The sequence below is a fragment of the Periophthalmus magnuspinnatus genome, chromosome 3 (genome assembly GCF_009829125.3).
Source record: "Periophthalmus magnuspinnatus isolate fPerMag1 chromosome 3, fPerMag1.2.pri, whole genome shotgun sequence".
NCBI classification, from domain to species: domain Eukaryota; kingdom Metazoa; phylum Chordata; class Actinopteri; order Gobiiformes; family Gobiidae; genus Periophthalmus; species Periophthalmus magnuspinnatus.
Genome location: NC_047128.1, coordinates 1,934,430 through 1,949,445, shown reverse-complemented (window position 1 = coordinate 1,949,445; position 15,016 = coordinate 1,934,430). Strand labels below are relative to the sequence as shown.

The 15,016-nt window shown below is 38.7% G+C and overlaps 1 protein-coding gene across 2 annotated transcripts in view; it reads right to left on the bottom strand.

Annotated features, from left to right (window-relative positions):
- Nucleotides 1-576: 576 nt before the first annotated feature.
- The window catches only part of LOC117392549 (fibronectin type III and SPRY domain-containing protein 2), a 16,070-nt gene continuing 1,630 nt past the window's right edge, over nt 577-15,016 (bottom strand). For both annotated transcript variants that reach the window (XM_055231003.1, XM_033990647.2), the window contains 12 exons: nt 14,765-15,016; nt 13,731-13,826; nt 12,724-12,957; nt 12,232-12,254; nt 12,037-12,158; nt 10,107-10,271; nt 9,148-9,282; nt 7,565-7,718; nt 4,856-4,989; nt 3,759-3,891; nt 2,817-2,993; nt 577-1,384 (listed from right to left, as the gene is read on the bottom strand). The exon at nt 14,765-15,016 is cut by the window's right edge and continues 17 nt beyond it. In XM_055231003.1, coding sequence (XP_055086978.1) covers nt 1,135-1,384; nt 2,817-2,993; nt 3,759-3,891; nt 4,856-4,989; nt 7,565-7,718; nt 9,148-9,282; nt 10,107-10,271; nt 12,037-12,158; nt 12,232-12,254; nt 12,724-12,957; nt 13,731-13,826; nt 14,765-15,016 — 1,875 coding nt within the window. In that variant the 3' untranslated portion in view covers nt 577-1,134. The remainder of the gene's footprint in view (nt 1,385-2,816; nt 2,994-3,758; nt 3,892-4,855; nt 4,990-7,564; nt 7,719-9,147; nt 9,283-10,106; nt 10,272-12,036; nt 12,159-12,231; nt 12,255-12,723; nt 12,958-13,730; nt 13,827-14,764) is intronic.

The following is a 15,016-nucleotide window of genomic DNA, read 5'->3' as shown; positions in this document are numbered from 1 at the left end:
ACAAACACTGTCAAATACAAACTTAAATTAAAACCCCACATTTTTCCTTAAATGTTTTTTTTTTTCCCCCTCAAAGTACAAAGAGGCACACTGGAGGCCACTCTTTGGAGACTCCTGTGCTAGATGAACTATATTTTTTCAGGCTCAGTATATATCGCGTCTACATTAACACGTTCAAAATGTTTCTGTAGTAATTGCTGATGGCTCAATTAACATAACACTTTATAGATACTAGAACAAACTACTTAAGTGTTTCATTGCTCTATTTATATATTGTTGGCCACATTACATTTAAAATGATTCACTTTGAAAAGGGCTTACTGTGATTGTTTTTTTTAAGCTGCCAAATTCATTTCAGTATTATCGTTTACCATGATATTTTCAGAGTCATTATATTGCACTTCAAAACTTGTTATCATGACAGGCCTACACTTTGGTCGTGAATAATGTGCAGAACAGATGCAGGATTATGTAAACAAACCTGCAGAAAGTGTAATCAACACGGTGTTGTGTGGATCAGTCTCTTTATAAATGAGTTCCTACTTGACAGTGAAATGAACAGACCATATTTTTATTATAATTTTTATTACAAATTCTTACGTATAGATATTTTTTTAATCTTGCTTTTTCCTTTTTCAGTTTAAGAACCTCCTGCGTCATTCAGTAAATCCCAAAGACATCCCAACACCAAACGTTTATCAACCATCCACCTGCACCAGGACTCTACCTGGGACAAGCCTCACATAACATTTTTATTTGTAATTTTGAACACACTAATTCAGTCTGTGACCAGATCTCACTCAAACCACTCCAAAAGCTTTTGAAATTTTAGCTTGAATAAAATATTGCATCTTTGAGTGTTATGAAATACACTTTAAAAATGTTCACGCCTACAACTTTTTGTCCAGTTGATAGATTTAAATTTTTCTTTCACTGTACAATGTTATGTATGAAAACATGTAATTTAGTTAAGTCCTACAGACAGGCCCGTTCACATAAGTTTAGGGAAGCCTCACATGGGCCCCCCTCTAATATAAATAGGATGAAGGTCCAATTCTGGGGCCCGGGACAACAGACCCTTTTATCCCTCCCCCGTCTACTCCCCAACTATAGATCAGTAGCATTAACAGCCCCTCAGATGAAGGTGAACTTTGGGGTCTCGATCCCGTTGTGAATGCTGAGTTCTCCCGGGTTGTCCAGACCAAAACACGGATGCACGAAGCTCCTGAAGTGACATTGAAAAGTGTGAAGGTGCTGTTTGAGGTCCACATTGTAGAAAGACAGGGTCCCATGTTCGTAATCCAGAGCCACTCCGATCCGGACTGGGTTCACTGTGATCCTCAAGTCTGGACTCCAACCGTTGTGAAGAAACTCATATTTATGTCTACAAAATGAAAGGGAAACAAATTGTTAGCTTGTATCGACCTTATTCTGCCAGACCATTTTTTCGGTAAATGCAACTAAACCTTTGTAGTAGAATAAAGGTTTCTTTGTAGTAGTACTTCCAGTTTAGTGGAAATGCCGTTTGGCGCCTAAATATTATATAAAGTAGGTTGGTTTGTGTCAAATGTTTGGAACAACAAGTCAAGACTGCACTGATTCTTTGGGAAGCTTAAAAACGGCTCTGTAATCCCTATAGAACTTATTTGTCGTCAAGATCAGCAGCACCATGCAAAAATAATTTAACCCAAATGAAGATGGCAGTGCGCACAGCAACTTTCAGAAAAAGGTGAATAGATATTGGGTCTTCAACCTTGAATTAAACAAGGAAACATCCGGTCAATTTCATTTTATGGTAAATGGTCACATTTTTATATAGCACTTTTCCAACTTCAAAATACTCAAAGCACTTTCCATCAAGGAACCACTCACCCATTCACACACACATAAGTGTGTTAAGTGTCTTGCCCAACGACACAGTGACATATTCATCTGTGGGAGCTGGAATCACACCGCCAAGCTGTGGGTCAGTAGATCTGACCGCTCAACCAAAGATGTTCATTTTGAGAGCGGGATTCGAACTGTCAACCTTTGGATCAGTGGACAAACACTCACTACTGTCACTGCTGTTTATCCAATACACAAGTAAATGAAAAGACTTCACCAAATCCAAATGTGTATTTTCATTTTTTTTTTAATTATATGGTAAAATTCCTGAAAACTAAAAACTGAATAAAAAACTTGTACCCCTGTAGATTATTCGCTGCTGTCAGACTCTTGCAGCATCTTAGAATTTCTTAAAAACGTTGCTTATTTTGTTGCTAACTCACAATATTATTTACTCACAAAATATAAGTATAGTTTCAAAGAAGTCATTGTTAAGCTCAATAGTTTTTATATAATCAGTATCAGTGGTGGATGAAGTACTCAGTTTTGATGCTTAAGTAAAAGTACAGATACAGAGGTAAAAAGTAACTCAACTAAAAGTACCACATGAAAAAAATCTAAGTAAAAGTATCCACTGTAAAACTGACTGAATCTGATATCTGTGATAATGTTGTTTCCTCATCACAAACACACCTGGGGTTGTGTTTTGTTTCATTCACACACAAACACACACAACACACAAACCCTGCACATTCCGCTAAGTTCTTCTCTCAAACAGAAAACACTCTGTTCCACCTTGTGATGTCATGTGGTAATACAGGAAGTGCTCCAATGTGTTTTTAAACTCCATACATATTTTTGAGGAGGTAGCGACATTAGACCTAAAAATTCTACTTAAGTACAGTACTACTTTTACTGTGTTACCTCCCACTGCTGATCAGTACAGACCCATATGTAAATGTATGTAAAAATGTAATCTGGAGCGTTACCGTGTGGGGGTGAGGATGTGTCTCATGCACCAGGACGTGTTGTTGGCTCCCAGATACGAGTTCCTGTCTGTGTCTTCATAAGCCACGCCCACTCTGTACTCTGTCTCATCGTCCACCTCCACCTCCCAATAATGACACCCTCGGACCGGGATCAGCTCCCCCAAAACAGCCACACACCTGAAGTCAGAACAAACACAAGTATTCGTGTTATTCGCTCCCATTTAAAAGTCCAATATTATTTTTTATGCCTTTTTTTTTGGACATAGATATTTCAAGGTCCCATATTACACTATTTTCTGATCTATGTTGTTTCCTCATCACAAACAGACCTGGAGTTGTGTTTTTAAACTCCACACACCTTCACTAGAATCATTTGGATAATTTCAGCCCTGGAATTTCCTATCTCAACTGAACGAAATGTAAATTGTAGCTGTTAATTTGATATTGGAATTTAAAAACAGAGCATTTTGAGCTTTGGAGATGTCACAGACTAATAATAAAGTGTTACTCAGACGTGTGAATGGAACAAAACACAACTCCAGGTCTGTTTTTGATGAGGTAACATTATAACATGGCTTAAATCTCACAAGAAACCTTTTTTTTTTTTTTGCAATATAGGACCTTTAAACTCTACAGCTAATAATCCATACATATGAAAAAGCAGCTCTTGATTGTCCTTATAGTTGCCAGCAGAGGGCACAAGGAAACTGGCATCCAATGGAAAATGATGCAGTTGGTTAGCTGTGTGATTGAAATGTATCTGCTGAACTTCAAATGAAATGAAGAAGTATTTGGGTTTGAAAGACGAGCGCCTCAAGAGTCACTTCTGGATGACTGGATTATTTTCAACAGTACCTTGGCGTAGTTCCATATGAATTTGGCTGAACTTTGCAAAAGAGTTCAAAACAAAACTGAATGTCTATGAAACAAACTGCAGTATACCTGGTGAAGCCCGTGTCGTCAAAGGCCATGGCGCTGAGGGGTGGGTCCTCGTATCCATAACTGATGGTGAGCGTGTCCTCAGAGAAGCACAGACAGTGATGGGACGAGTCCTCCAGGAGACTGAAGTATGTGCCTGCGCAGAAGGATCGGTTCCTGTTTCAGTATTGGCCGATATTGATACGGATTAATCTATATCGACACTGGTTGATATTGATATTCGATACTGATATTTTTGTGCTTCCCCATTCTCTGTGTGCACCTTTTGAACATAGAAGAGTGTTATATGGCTGTATTTTTACACAAACGTGCTCAAATTATTTTATATTCCAGTTAAATATATTTATTTTATAGATTATAGTTTCTATTTGTGATCTTTACAACTTCATTTTTCAAGTTTAGATACATTTTTGGGTCTTATTATGGATTTTAAAAGTTACAATATATCAAAAAGGCCAATCAGTTAAAGGCAAATATCAGTTAAAGGCCAAAGCAACAGGTCAAATATCAGTATTGGTATCGGCTAGGCCTGTCACGATAACAGATTTTGTGCTGAAGTAAATATAGATGATAAACTATAATATTGAAACCAAACCATAAAGCAGAATTATCTCCTGAATCATATTCTAAATGTGTAATATCGTTAAAAAACATGAGCTGCAAAAACGCACTTAAGTATTTAGTCTGTGTCTATAATGAGTCATGAGTCCACCAGTCAAATCTTATCGTAGAACAGAAGAATTATCAAAAAATGTCTCACTAGTACAAAGAAAAGTTCCCACAACATCTGTCAAGTATTGAACGAGAAGTGGATGTAGTATTTATCGAGACAGGCCTAGTATCGGCTCAAAAAAGTCCACATCTGCCCCTCCATCGTGGAAATAACATAATGCCATGGTTATTTAAGAGAAGATATAAGTTACAAACGCCGTTACTTCATTCATTTCTAACATTTCTACTCTTTCCTTGAGTCCCCCCCAGTGTTTTAATAATATCTGTGGCAAAATGATCCAACAAAAACACTACCGAGGCTGTGAGCATTTTATATTCAAATTCTATTCTTTTGAAAGGACCCCCTGGTTGGGACCCACTGCCCTGACCTGTGGTGTGGACGGTGAGGCCCTGGCTCCTCTCACTGGGACCCCCGATGTTCACAGCTCGGACTGAGATGACGTAGGACTGTCCCGGATGCAGCTGCACCAGACACTGACAGGAGGGAACGGCCACGATCGACCTACGGGACAACCAGAGTAAAAACAGAGGCATGAGTGGAGTAAACCAGAATGAAATCTTAAAATAAAACCAAAACCAGGCAGGACAAGAACTGGACCAACCCAAGTCCACATTAGGAATAAAATGAGCTGATGTAAAAAGTAGCTCAGTTGGTAGAGCGTTTGTAAACTGATCTGAAAGTTGGCAGTTTGAATCCCGCTCTCGATATACCGTAAAGTTTGGACTATAGAGCGCACCTGAATATAAGACGCACCAGCTAAATTTGAAAAGAAAAATCAATTTTGTCCATATATAAGCCACACCTGAATATAAGCCGCAGGTTTTTGTGTTAATAATAATAATAATAATAATAATAATGATAATGGCTTACACTTGTAATGCGCTTTTCAAAGCCTCTCAAAGCTCTACACTATAGTCATTATTCATTCATTTCCACACACAGAAGCGAGGCCGCCAATCTGCGCCATCAGCCCCTCCGACCAACACCTATCATTCACGCACACACACCACTTTCACTTGTCTTGCCTAAGGACACAATGACAGAATTTGGTCCGAGCGGGACTCGATCCTCCGAACATGTGATATTTACACAGAAAGATGTTACACTGAAGGTTTTTTTTTTTTTTGTGTCTGAAAAGCATCAGTTCATAATCTTTCCCCATGTCTCACTTTTGCATTTACTGTTAGAGCGCCCCCTGTAGCCGCACTGTTGTATAAGCCGCAGGGTGCAAAGTGTGGGGAAAAAAGTAGCGGCTTATAGTCCAAAATGTACGGTAAATGATCCCAGCTCCACCGGATGATGAGGAAGACGCTTAACCCATCTCACCCCCCAGTGTGTGCTCACATGTTAAAGGGTGAGTGGTCCTCGATGTAAAGGGACGTGAGCGCCTTGATGGTGGAAAAGTGCTATGTAAAGACGTGACCATTTACAATTTACTTTAGGGCTCTTACCATGACGATCAGAATCTATTCACACGTTCCAGACTGACATACCGGTGCATTTTGTATACAGATCGATATCAGTCTGGTCCGCTGCGTCTCAAGCCCGGTCAAATGTGATCGACCAATCAGATCTGTTTATTTCCGTGACACATGTGAAACGAAGGAGCTCATTGGTCACCTGTGATTACAAGTAAAACCAAATTTCTCTCACCTCACATGAACAGAGTTTAGCGCTTCACTCATTAATTCTACAGAAATCCAGCCCCTGTGATCATTTGTTTTCCTTTATTATTTCCAATACGGACGGACTATGCCTGTCCCTGATTGGCTAATCCACCTGTCAATCACTCCCAATAAAAAACAGGTACAAGGTATAAAGTACTGAAGTGTATCATTTAAAAATAGTTTGTAATTAGTCAGAGTTTAGTTAAGATTGAATTTAGTTTTTTGTGTTAATTAATCCTTTGTAGAATATTATATGAAAAACTGTGGAACATATTTCAGCAAATCTGGCACACTTTTGTTTGTTATTATTTTGATTAACAATACTATTTGTCAATGAATAAATGGCAAGTTTTAGTGAACCTTAATGTCTAGTTTATTGTTGTTTCCCTCCTCCCTATCTGAGTCCGTCTTAACTCTGCAAATCAGCCGTTTTAAATTACAACACAATTATCCAGGTCTATGTCTTAACCTTTGTACAACCCCTAAACATAGAAATAAACAAAGCCCACTTAATGCAGTCCACCGCTGACTAATGATCCCAGACTTCCTCACCCTAATTCCCCGTGACAAGGACAGTATTCTCCGCTGTGTGGAACGTCGCCGCAGGAGCCGGAGCTAAATATAGATTTTCTGGGACAAAGTGTGACTTGAATCAGCAGCTCTCTAACTGTCAGAGCCCCAGAAAACTCATGTTCATAGTTTAAACCAAAATAAATGAGGGAATAATAAATATGAGTTCAGTACAGTGCTTGCCCATAGCCACGCAAATAGACTAAATCTGTAATTATTAAGCTCCGTTCCACCTTGTGATGTCATGAAGTGATAGATTTCAAGTTAACAGCTCCTTTTAACTTTTTTCATTAGAGATTGGTAGTTCCAGGACTGAAATGACCCAAATGATTCTAGTGAAGGTGCGTGGAGTTTAAAAACACAGGTGAGCACTTCCTGTATTACCACATGATGACATCACAATGTGCAACAGGGTGTTTTCTGTTTGAAAGAAGAAATATGAAGGGTTTGTGTGTTAAATGTGTGAATGGAAACAACGTTAAAACATAGATCAGAATATAAATAGTGTAATGTGGGGCCTTTAAATCATTTTCAAAGTTAAGACAATAACAATTATCCTAAACCAAGTGCCACCAGATCTGACCCCTGGCTTCATCAGGTCAAATTTAGGGTCAAACTTTATCGGAAAATCGGAAAACTTGACAAATTGTTTCAAGTTCTAAGTGATGATTAACCTGAAGGACAAAAAATGGACTGCAGAGGGCCCCATGTACCACCAGGGGCGCTGCACTGTCCTAAAATACAGGAAAAATAGTGATTTATTATTATTTTCCCATGTACCCATTTACCCCGTATGCACCTCCCACAGCAAAACTTCCACAGTGAAGCTTTAATCTTACTCTTTGACATCGCTCTCCGCTCCGTCGCTGCTCAGTTCTCGAATCTCCACGGTGTAGGAGTCGACCGGGTTTGTGTTGCCCGACTCCCAGCGGATCAGAGCAGCCTCGGGACAGCTCAAGTACCCCCTCTGGTTCAGGACGGGAGGACAGGGCACTGCGGGAGAGGGGTTCATAGTGTTACCGATAGCGATGGGACAGTAAACAATAATATCATTTTATTGTGATAAAAAGTGTCAACATTAATCGTTTGTGGGGAAACAAAGACATCATTACAAACATCATTACATCGCTAGAATGTGCAGGAAAAAAAAAATTCTCCCTGAATCACTGTTGTTTTCACTTATAACAAAGTATTCTCCTCTTCATAATATTCAAATTATAATTATTAATATCCATGACATTTTTAAACTATCAGCAGCTTTGATAATTATCGTAACATAATCATTAATTGCAGTTATTTTGGTCATGATAATTGTGTCTTCAAATTTCAGAAGTATAATTATACCATTGCAAAAACGTTTTCTTTTATTGTCACCTTTTTTCTATAAAACAAACTGGACTTTTTACTTTTTTTTAAATATTATTTTCTTGATAATGACTCAAAGATCCCTCCATTTTGTTCTACTTAACTCAGGTTTGTAGAAGCAGCAGAAAAAAGATCAGCACAGGTTAAGAAAAATACTACTTTTCTTTCGTTCGCAACAAGTTTTAAGAGTCTAAATTGAGAAAACGGAGCACGGTGTGTAATTTGTAGCAGCCAAAGCATTTGAATAGTCCTGTTAAAAATCTTTAAATCGTAGTTACAAGCACAGGTCAGAATTAGCACTAATAACTGGCTTTTTCTCATACTTTCTGTGTTAATTACAAAGACTGTGTAAAGAACTGGGCTACGTGAGTGTGACGCCACCCACAGTCAAATGAAGCTCATCGAGGTTGGCAGTTATAGCGGCGAAAGCGACATAAGCACCACATAGAGCGGGTTAATACGAACATTTTAAGACCAAAACGACGAGCCTGACAGCAGCAGTTGCAGAGAGAGGGGACACAGTTTTTCAATGTAAAATGAATTGGAGTCAAGTCAATGGAGCTTTTTTTTCCCATTTATTAATATCTCTTTTCATGTCATGCTTGTTTTTCCCATGTTCTTAAGATTCTGATATTTTAAATAATAGATCTGGCACATTTTATTTGATACTTACAACAGGGGGGTCCAAACTTTTCTCATTAAGGGCCACATTTAAAAACACAGACAAAGCTAAGGGCCGATTGAGGGCCATAGAGTGGTCGACAATACAGTGAATACTTCAAATCTGCGTTATTATTACAAGTTAGACTGAACCACTAGACCTTTTTTCACTCTTACATCCTCAACGGGACACATTAAATATTTGATATGGGCTCGCTAAAACAGATTTGCAGAAATGTGCAGTTCAAAGTACTGTTTAAAGTAATATGGGCCAAGAAAAATTCGTCTGAGGGCCGCATTTGGTCCCCGGGCCACAGTTTGGGCATGCCTGATTTACAATATAATAAATGTGTGTATAATTGTGTATTGTTATGCCGGTTTAATCCCTCTCTTTTACCCGTCATGTAGAGGGCCTTCTCGCTGGCCGGGCTGATGCCGGTGATGTTGGTGGCGGTTACCCAGAGCTCGTACTGAGCGTTGGGCAGCAGATCTGATACAGTGCAGTGAGTCTCCTTCACTTTCACCTTATTCACTGCAAAATATAAGATACATAAATGCACTTAATGGCAACATCATATGAAGAAGACAAAATGGAGGGCGGATGTCAGTCACAATAATCGCTATATCGGCTTATCGTTCAATATACTTTAAATGGAACCTGTGTGTTTTATGCTTTGGTTTCAATATTATCATTTATCACCTACATTTACTTTTTTTAATTTAATATATCGCACTTCAAAATGTGTTGGGACAGGCCTAGGCAGGGGTATGACTCTATTTATTTTTGTGTAGGTGTGAGTATTTATGCTGGGAGTGGTCGTTTGTGTATTTTGTGATTTTAAATGAAAAATAAGAGTAAAAAATTAATACAAAATGAAACATATAACTACTTGAGATGTTTCTTGTTTCTAATGAAGTAAATTATTTGGACTCTATTTTAAGTACTGCATTCAGGGGAGACAGAGGGGTTCATTTATATTAGAGGGGCCCCATGTTGAGGTTTCCGGCCCCGGGTCTGCAAATTTCCATCGACGGGCTTGATGCTATTATTATTATTATTAGTATTATTAGCATTTCAGTAAAGCATATCTAGAAGTTTGGAGATTTGGTTGCTTTCTCCTTTGCAGGTAAAGTGTCCCACCAGCAGAGGGCGTGCTCATAAGACAAGACAAGACTGAACTTCATAAATCTCACTTAATAAAGACACATTATGCTTTTTCCCTCATTACTTTATATTAAACTATAGCATACATGGGTAATTTGCTTTATAACCATGTGACCCAGAGTTTGAATCGTTTACATAATCATAAAGTACAGAGCAGTGGACAGGGATAGGGGGAGGTGAAGCAGTGTTACCTGGGGGGGCAGAGGGGTCGGAGGCGGGACAGTCCTCCAGAACAGGGCGGTAGTACAGCTCGTAGAATTCCACTGTGTCGTCTGAAAACAGGCTCCAGCAAACACGAAGAGACGTTTGGGAGGCCGAGTTTGGACTCTGAGGGTTGATGACCGGGGCTGACGGAGCTGATTCAAAACAAAACAAGGTAGTAGTAAAATCAGACGCATATCAATACTAAAAAAAGTCACATTCACAGGACAGAAATGAACTTTCCCTGAATACCTTTAGAACAGGAGTGTCAAACTCATTTTCACAAAGGGCCACATCAACAAAATGGTCGCTCTCAAAGGGCCAGATGTAACTAACCGTAAGATAAATGTCACTAAATGTAACCAAATTTAATGTAAAATAAATGCAACTACTTTTGAATCTTGTTTATTAACCTTTTCTATATTTATTACTTATTCAAGTTGCAAATATTGCATATGGATTTGCATAGATATGAAAAAATGGCTGTTAAACTGTGTATCTAATGATAAACTGACATATTAAAACAGTCACACCTTTTAATTTACTTTGTCGCGGGCCACATAAAATGACATGGCGGGCCGCATTTGGCCCACGGGCCTTGAGTTTGACACATGTGCTTTAGAACGATCTTGAGCTGTATCAGAACAATTATAAGACACATAGACTAGTACATACCCAAGGACAGTGGTGGAAGAAGTGCTCAATTTTGTTACTTAAATAAAAGTACAGATACCAGAGCAAAAATACTCAAGTAAAAGTAAAAGTGTCACGTGAAAAAAATGACTTAAGTAAAAGTATTAAAGCCCCAGTTTAAACTCCTCAGCCTTTTTTAGCAGGTCTCACACAATCACAAAAAAATACTTTTACTTTTCAGTTCAAAATTGTAGTGGAGTAGAAAGTACAGATACCTGCTCTCAAATGTAGTCAAGAAAAAGTAAAAAGTAAATAATAATAGTAATATAGATGAGTATAATTACCATAGACTGTATATATAAATAGACACAGATAACCTGCTAGCCGCCATGTTCCAAATATGATGTGCTGCTGTCAGGCTTGTCATTTTGGTCTTAAAATGTTCGTATTAATCCACTCTACGTGATCCTACACGATTATCTCGATATTGTGTCCGTAAATCGACACATGAACATTAATAACAGACAAATCAGGCGCCTTCTGTCCCCGAGGTCACTTCCGCTAGCGTTAGGAACAGGTTTGATTGACAGGGTTGCTAAGCGGCGAGAAGGCAGGAAGAGGCGTTACCTTCAACAGCCTCGCACTGGATTGGCTCTTTGGTTGCTATGATACTCGTGGTCGGAATTCCAAATATGGAACTCAGCTCCAAATCGGCGCTATAACTGCTAGCGTCGATGAGCGTCGTTTGACCGGAGCCGAACGCTGTGGGTGACGTCACACTCACTTAGTCTACTTGTTTGTGCAGTCTATGATAATTGTTGAACTTTAGTAATTGATTAATGACAGAGAGGGAGTTTAAGCTGCAGTGTAAACATATTAACTTTACAAACTAACTCTAAGATCCCAATTATTCACATGCCTTAATTATATGCACCTTTTCACAACAGTAAGACTTTTAGATCACTCTGGTTTAGATTTTAGATTTTAGATTTCGAACTTTAGACTTTAGATGTTCTTGTTTATTCAAAGGGGAACTATATAACTTTACTGGTAGGTTCAATAACATCTCCATGGAGAAAAGCAGAAAAGTTATTCAACCTTTAGAATAGTTTTTGTTTTTCTAAAGATTTACTTGCCAATAATTAACATTTAGTCACCAATACTGGTTAAATTTTACATCTAAAGTAAGTTATAATTCTGTTTTTGGACTGTTTTAATCCTGTAGCCTACGTCTTCGGTCTTGACAGTGTTTATCTTCGCAGGTTGAAAGTGAAATTTGGCTCAAACCTGGGACGACGTTGATCGAGTCCATCATGGTTTTAACATCAGATAGATCAGAGAGGGGCGTGGTGAACTCCAGAGACGTGGACAGGGTCAGATCCATGTCGTCTTTAGCAAAGTCCTCAATCCTGCACAAGAGGAAATGACTTTATACAGTGTGAAGTTTAAAGTTTTAGTATTTGCACATTTTCTGTTGTTTACCTTTTGATTGTGGGCATCACCATCTGTCACAGCAACCAAAAACAAAAACACAAGGATATAATAAGAATGAATAGAACTATTAGAATTGATTTGAGGAGTGGTTAGTTCAAGTGCTGTAGTATAAAACAGTAAAAGTCTTTGTGGAAATGACATTAAATTGTAAGCAACATGAACATCACATCTTTATTATGTAAAATCCAAATGTGCTTCTTTTACCTTTTATTAGGCGTGTGCTAAAATATTGAAATAAATATAACCCATAATACAATTTTTTTTTTTCCATTATTATTAGTTTTTTCTTATGCAATACATGACAAATTAACGTTTTGTGCAAGAAGTGGTTTAACAAAGAAATACTGCAGTTATATTTGGTTCTTAAAAAATGATGGTGTATTGTGAGCCATGTTTTGTGCATCATATGGAATCATGAGTGCACTGTATTACTCTCCCCACAATGATCACACACACACACACACACGCACACACACACACCTTCAGAAACAGCCTCTTGTCATGACAACGGTGCACTTCCTGCGCGCTCTCGATCAGCTCTTTGGAGGAGTCCAGAGCGCGGCCACAGTCTAAGAGCTGTCCATACAGAGCCTCCAGTTTGGACTTCTTCTCGTCCTGCAGCGCCGCCGCTCGGTCGTCGTATCTCTGGGACAAAGTCTGAAGAACGTCGTTGTAATGCTGCTCCAAGTGCTGCTCCCGACGCCCAAAGTTCTCCTGAAATTACAATGAGTTTGTTAAACAGATTATGAGCATGACACCCATGTGCTGTTTGGTCCTGTTCCAGTCCAGGTTTAGTTCTAATCTAGTCCTGGCTTAGTTCTAGTCTAGTCCTGGTTTAGTTCCAGTCTAGTCCTCTAGTCTAGTCCTTTTTTAGTTCTAGATTAGTCCTGGTTTAGTTCTAGCCTAGTACTGGTTTAGTTCTAGTCTAGTCCTGGTTTAGTTCTAGCCTAGTTCTGGTTTAGTTCTAGTCTAGTCCTGGTTTAGTTCCAGTCTAGTCCTCTAGTCTAGTCCTTTTTTAGTTCTAGATTAGTCCTGGTTTAGTTCTAGCCTAGTTCTGGTTTAGTTCTAGTCTAGTCCTGGTTTAGTTCTAGTCTAGTCCTCTAGTCTAGTCCTTTTTTAGTTCTAGATTAGTCCTGGTTTAGTTCTAGCCTAGTGCTGGTTTAGTTCTAGTCTAGTGCTGGTTTAGTTCTAGTCTAGTGCTGGTTTAATTCTAGTCTAGTCCTGGTTTAGTTCTAGTCTAGTCCTATGTATTAAAATACAACTTTTTTTTTAAAAACTTTTTTGTGCAGTGGAGATGTTATTGTTTTTCCAGGAAGGTTTCAGGATGTGACATTTTTCAGTTCAGTTCATTTCAAGTTTCAGTGAGGATGCACTTATTTATTTTATTTTTTCAGTGATAAAAACTGCTGTTAACTGCAAAATAGAAGTGTCTAATGCCAGACTGTGGAACTTTATACTGTACCATCTAAATAAACACAAACATTTACCTCCACTGTCAGAAAAATCTCCTCCAAATGTCCAGCAAAGTTCTCCATCTCAGAAACTTTCTCCTGGAGCTTGTTACGGATCACGTCATTTTGATTCTGTGACATAAACAAAAATAAAATTTAAAAAATCTGATACACAGTCCAGTATTTGAAAAATTATTATGAAATTTTACTATTCCAAGACTATACTAAGACTAATCCAGAAACTAGCCCACCATAGACTAGGGCTGGGCAATATTGAAAAAAAATAATAAAATAAAATAATAATAGTAATAAAATAAATAAAAATAAATAAATACATAAATAAATATTATTAAAATAAAATAAAAAGAATAAAAATAAATAAAATAAAAATACAAAAAATACATTTTAATACAGTATTACAGTAATAGCGGGGCAAAAAACTGATACAAAAGTACAAAAGTTATAATTAGAGAGGGTTAGCAGCTTTGAAAAGGTGTATTTTTAACTGAGATTTGAACATGTCAATAGAGTCAAGAGTTGGAATATGAAGAGGAAGTGTGTTCCAGTGCTGAGCGGCTGAAGGCTCGAGCTCACACTGCGGTGAGTCTGAACGGAGGTGTGGAAAGAAAAGTAGAAGATGAGGAGTGGAGGGGGGATGGATTGTGCGGTTGAATCAGCGCGGAGAAGTGGACTGATTGAATGTAACGTCACTCATAGTGTTTGGCGTTTGGAGCAGAGTTGCATATTTGGAAATCTGACCACGAGTATCATAGCAACCAAAGAGCAAATCAGGAGCGAGGCTGATCATGTAGAGCGGGTTAATGCAAACGATTTAAGACCAAAATGACGAGCCTGAGAGCAGTAGTTACAGACAGATGGGCAGCAGTTTTTCAATGTAAAATTAACTGGAGTCAATGGAGCCGGAAGTGCGTATGTGTAATCTGTTTTTAATCATTTTTATTGCAGACTATATACTTGATGTTATAATTTAGATTTTCTGTTATCTGTGTTTTTGTCCATCTCTCCCACAAAATCAAAACTATTTTGAGACTCCCATTTCACGACTCTACCTCTGTGTCTTTGAACACATCGTCCTGCCCGTCATCCGCCCCGGTGGGAGATGGCGTGTCGCAGGGTTCAAATCGTAGGGAGTCGTTGGTGTCCACAGAGAAACGCTGCAGCGCCCCCCTCTGGACCTGGGTGGCGCCTCTGCCCTGGCCCCCCACAGCGGGACCCTCCATGCGGCTGGGGTCTCGGCTCAAGTCCAGATGCTCTGACTCTTCTTCAATCACGTCCAGTCGCCCCCCACAGATCTCAAACAA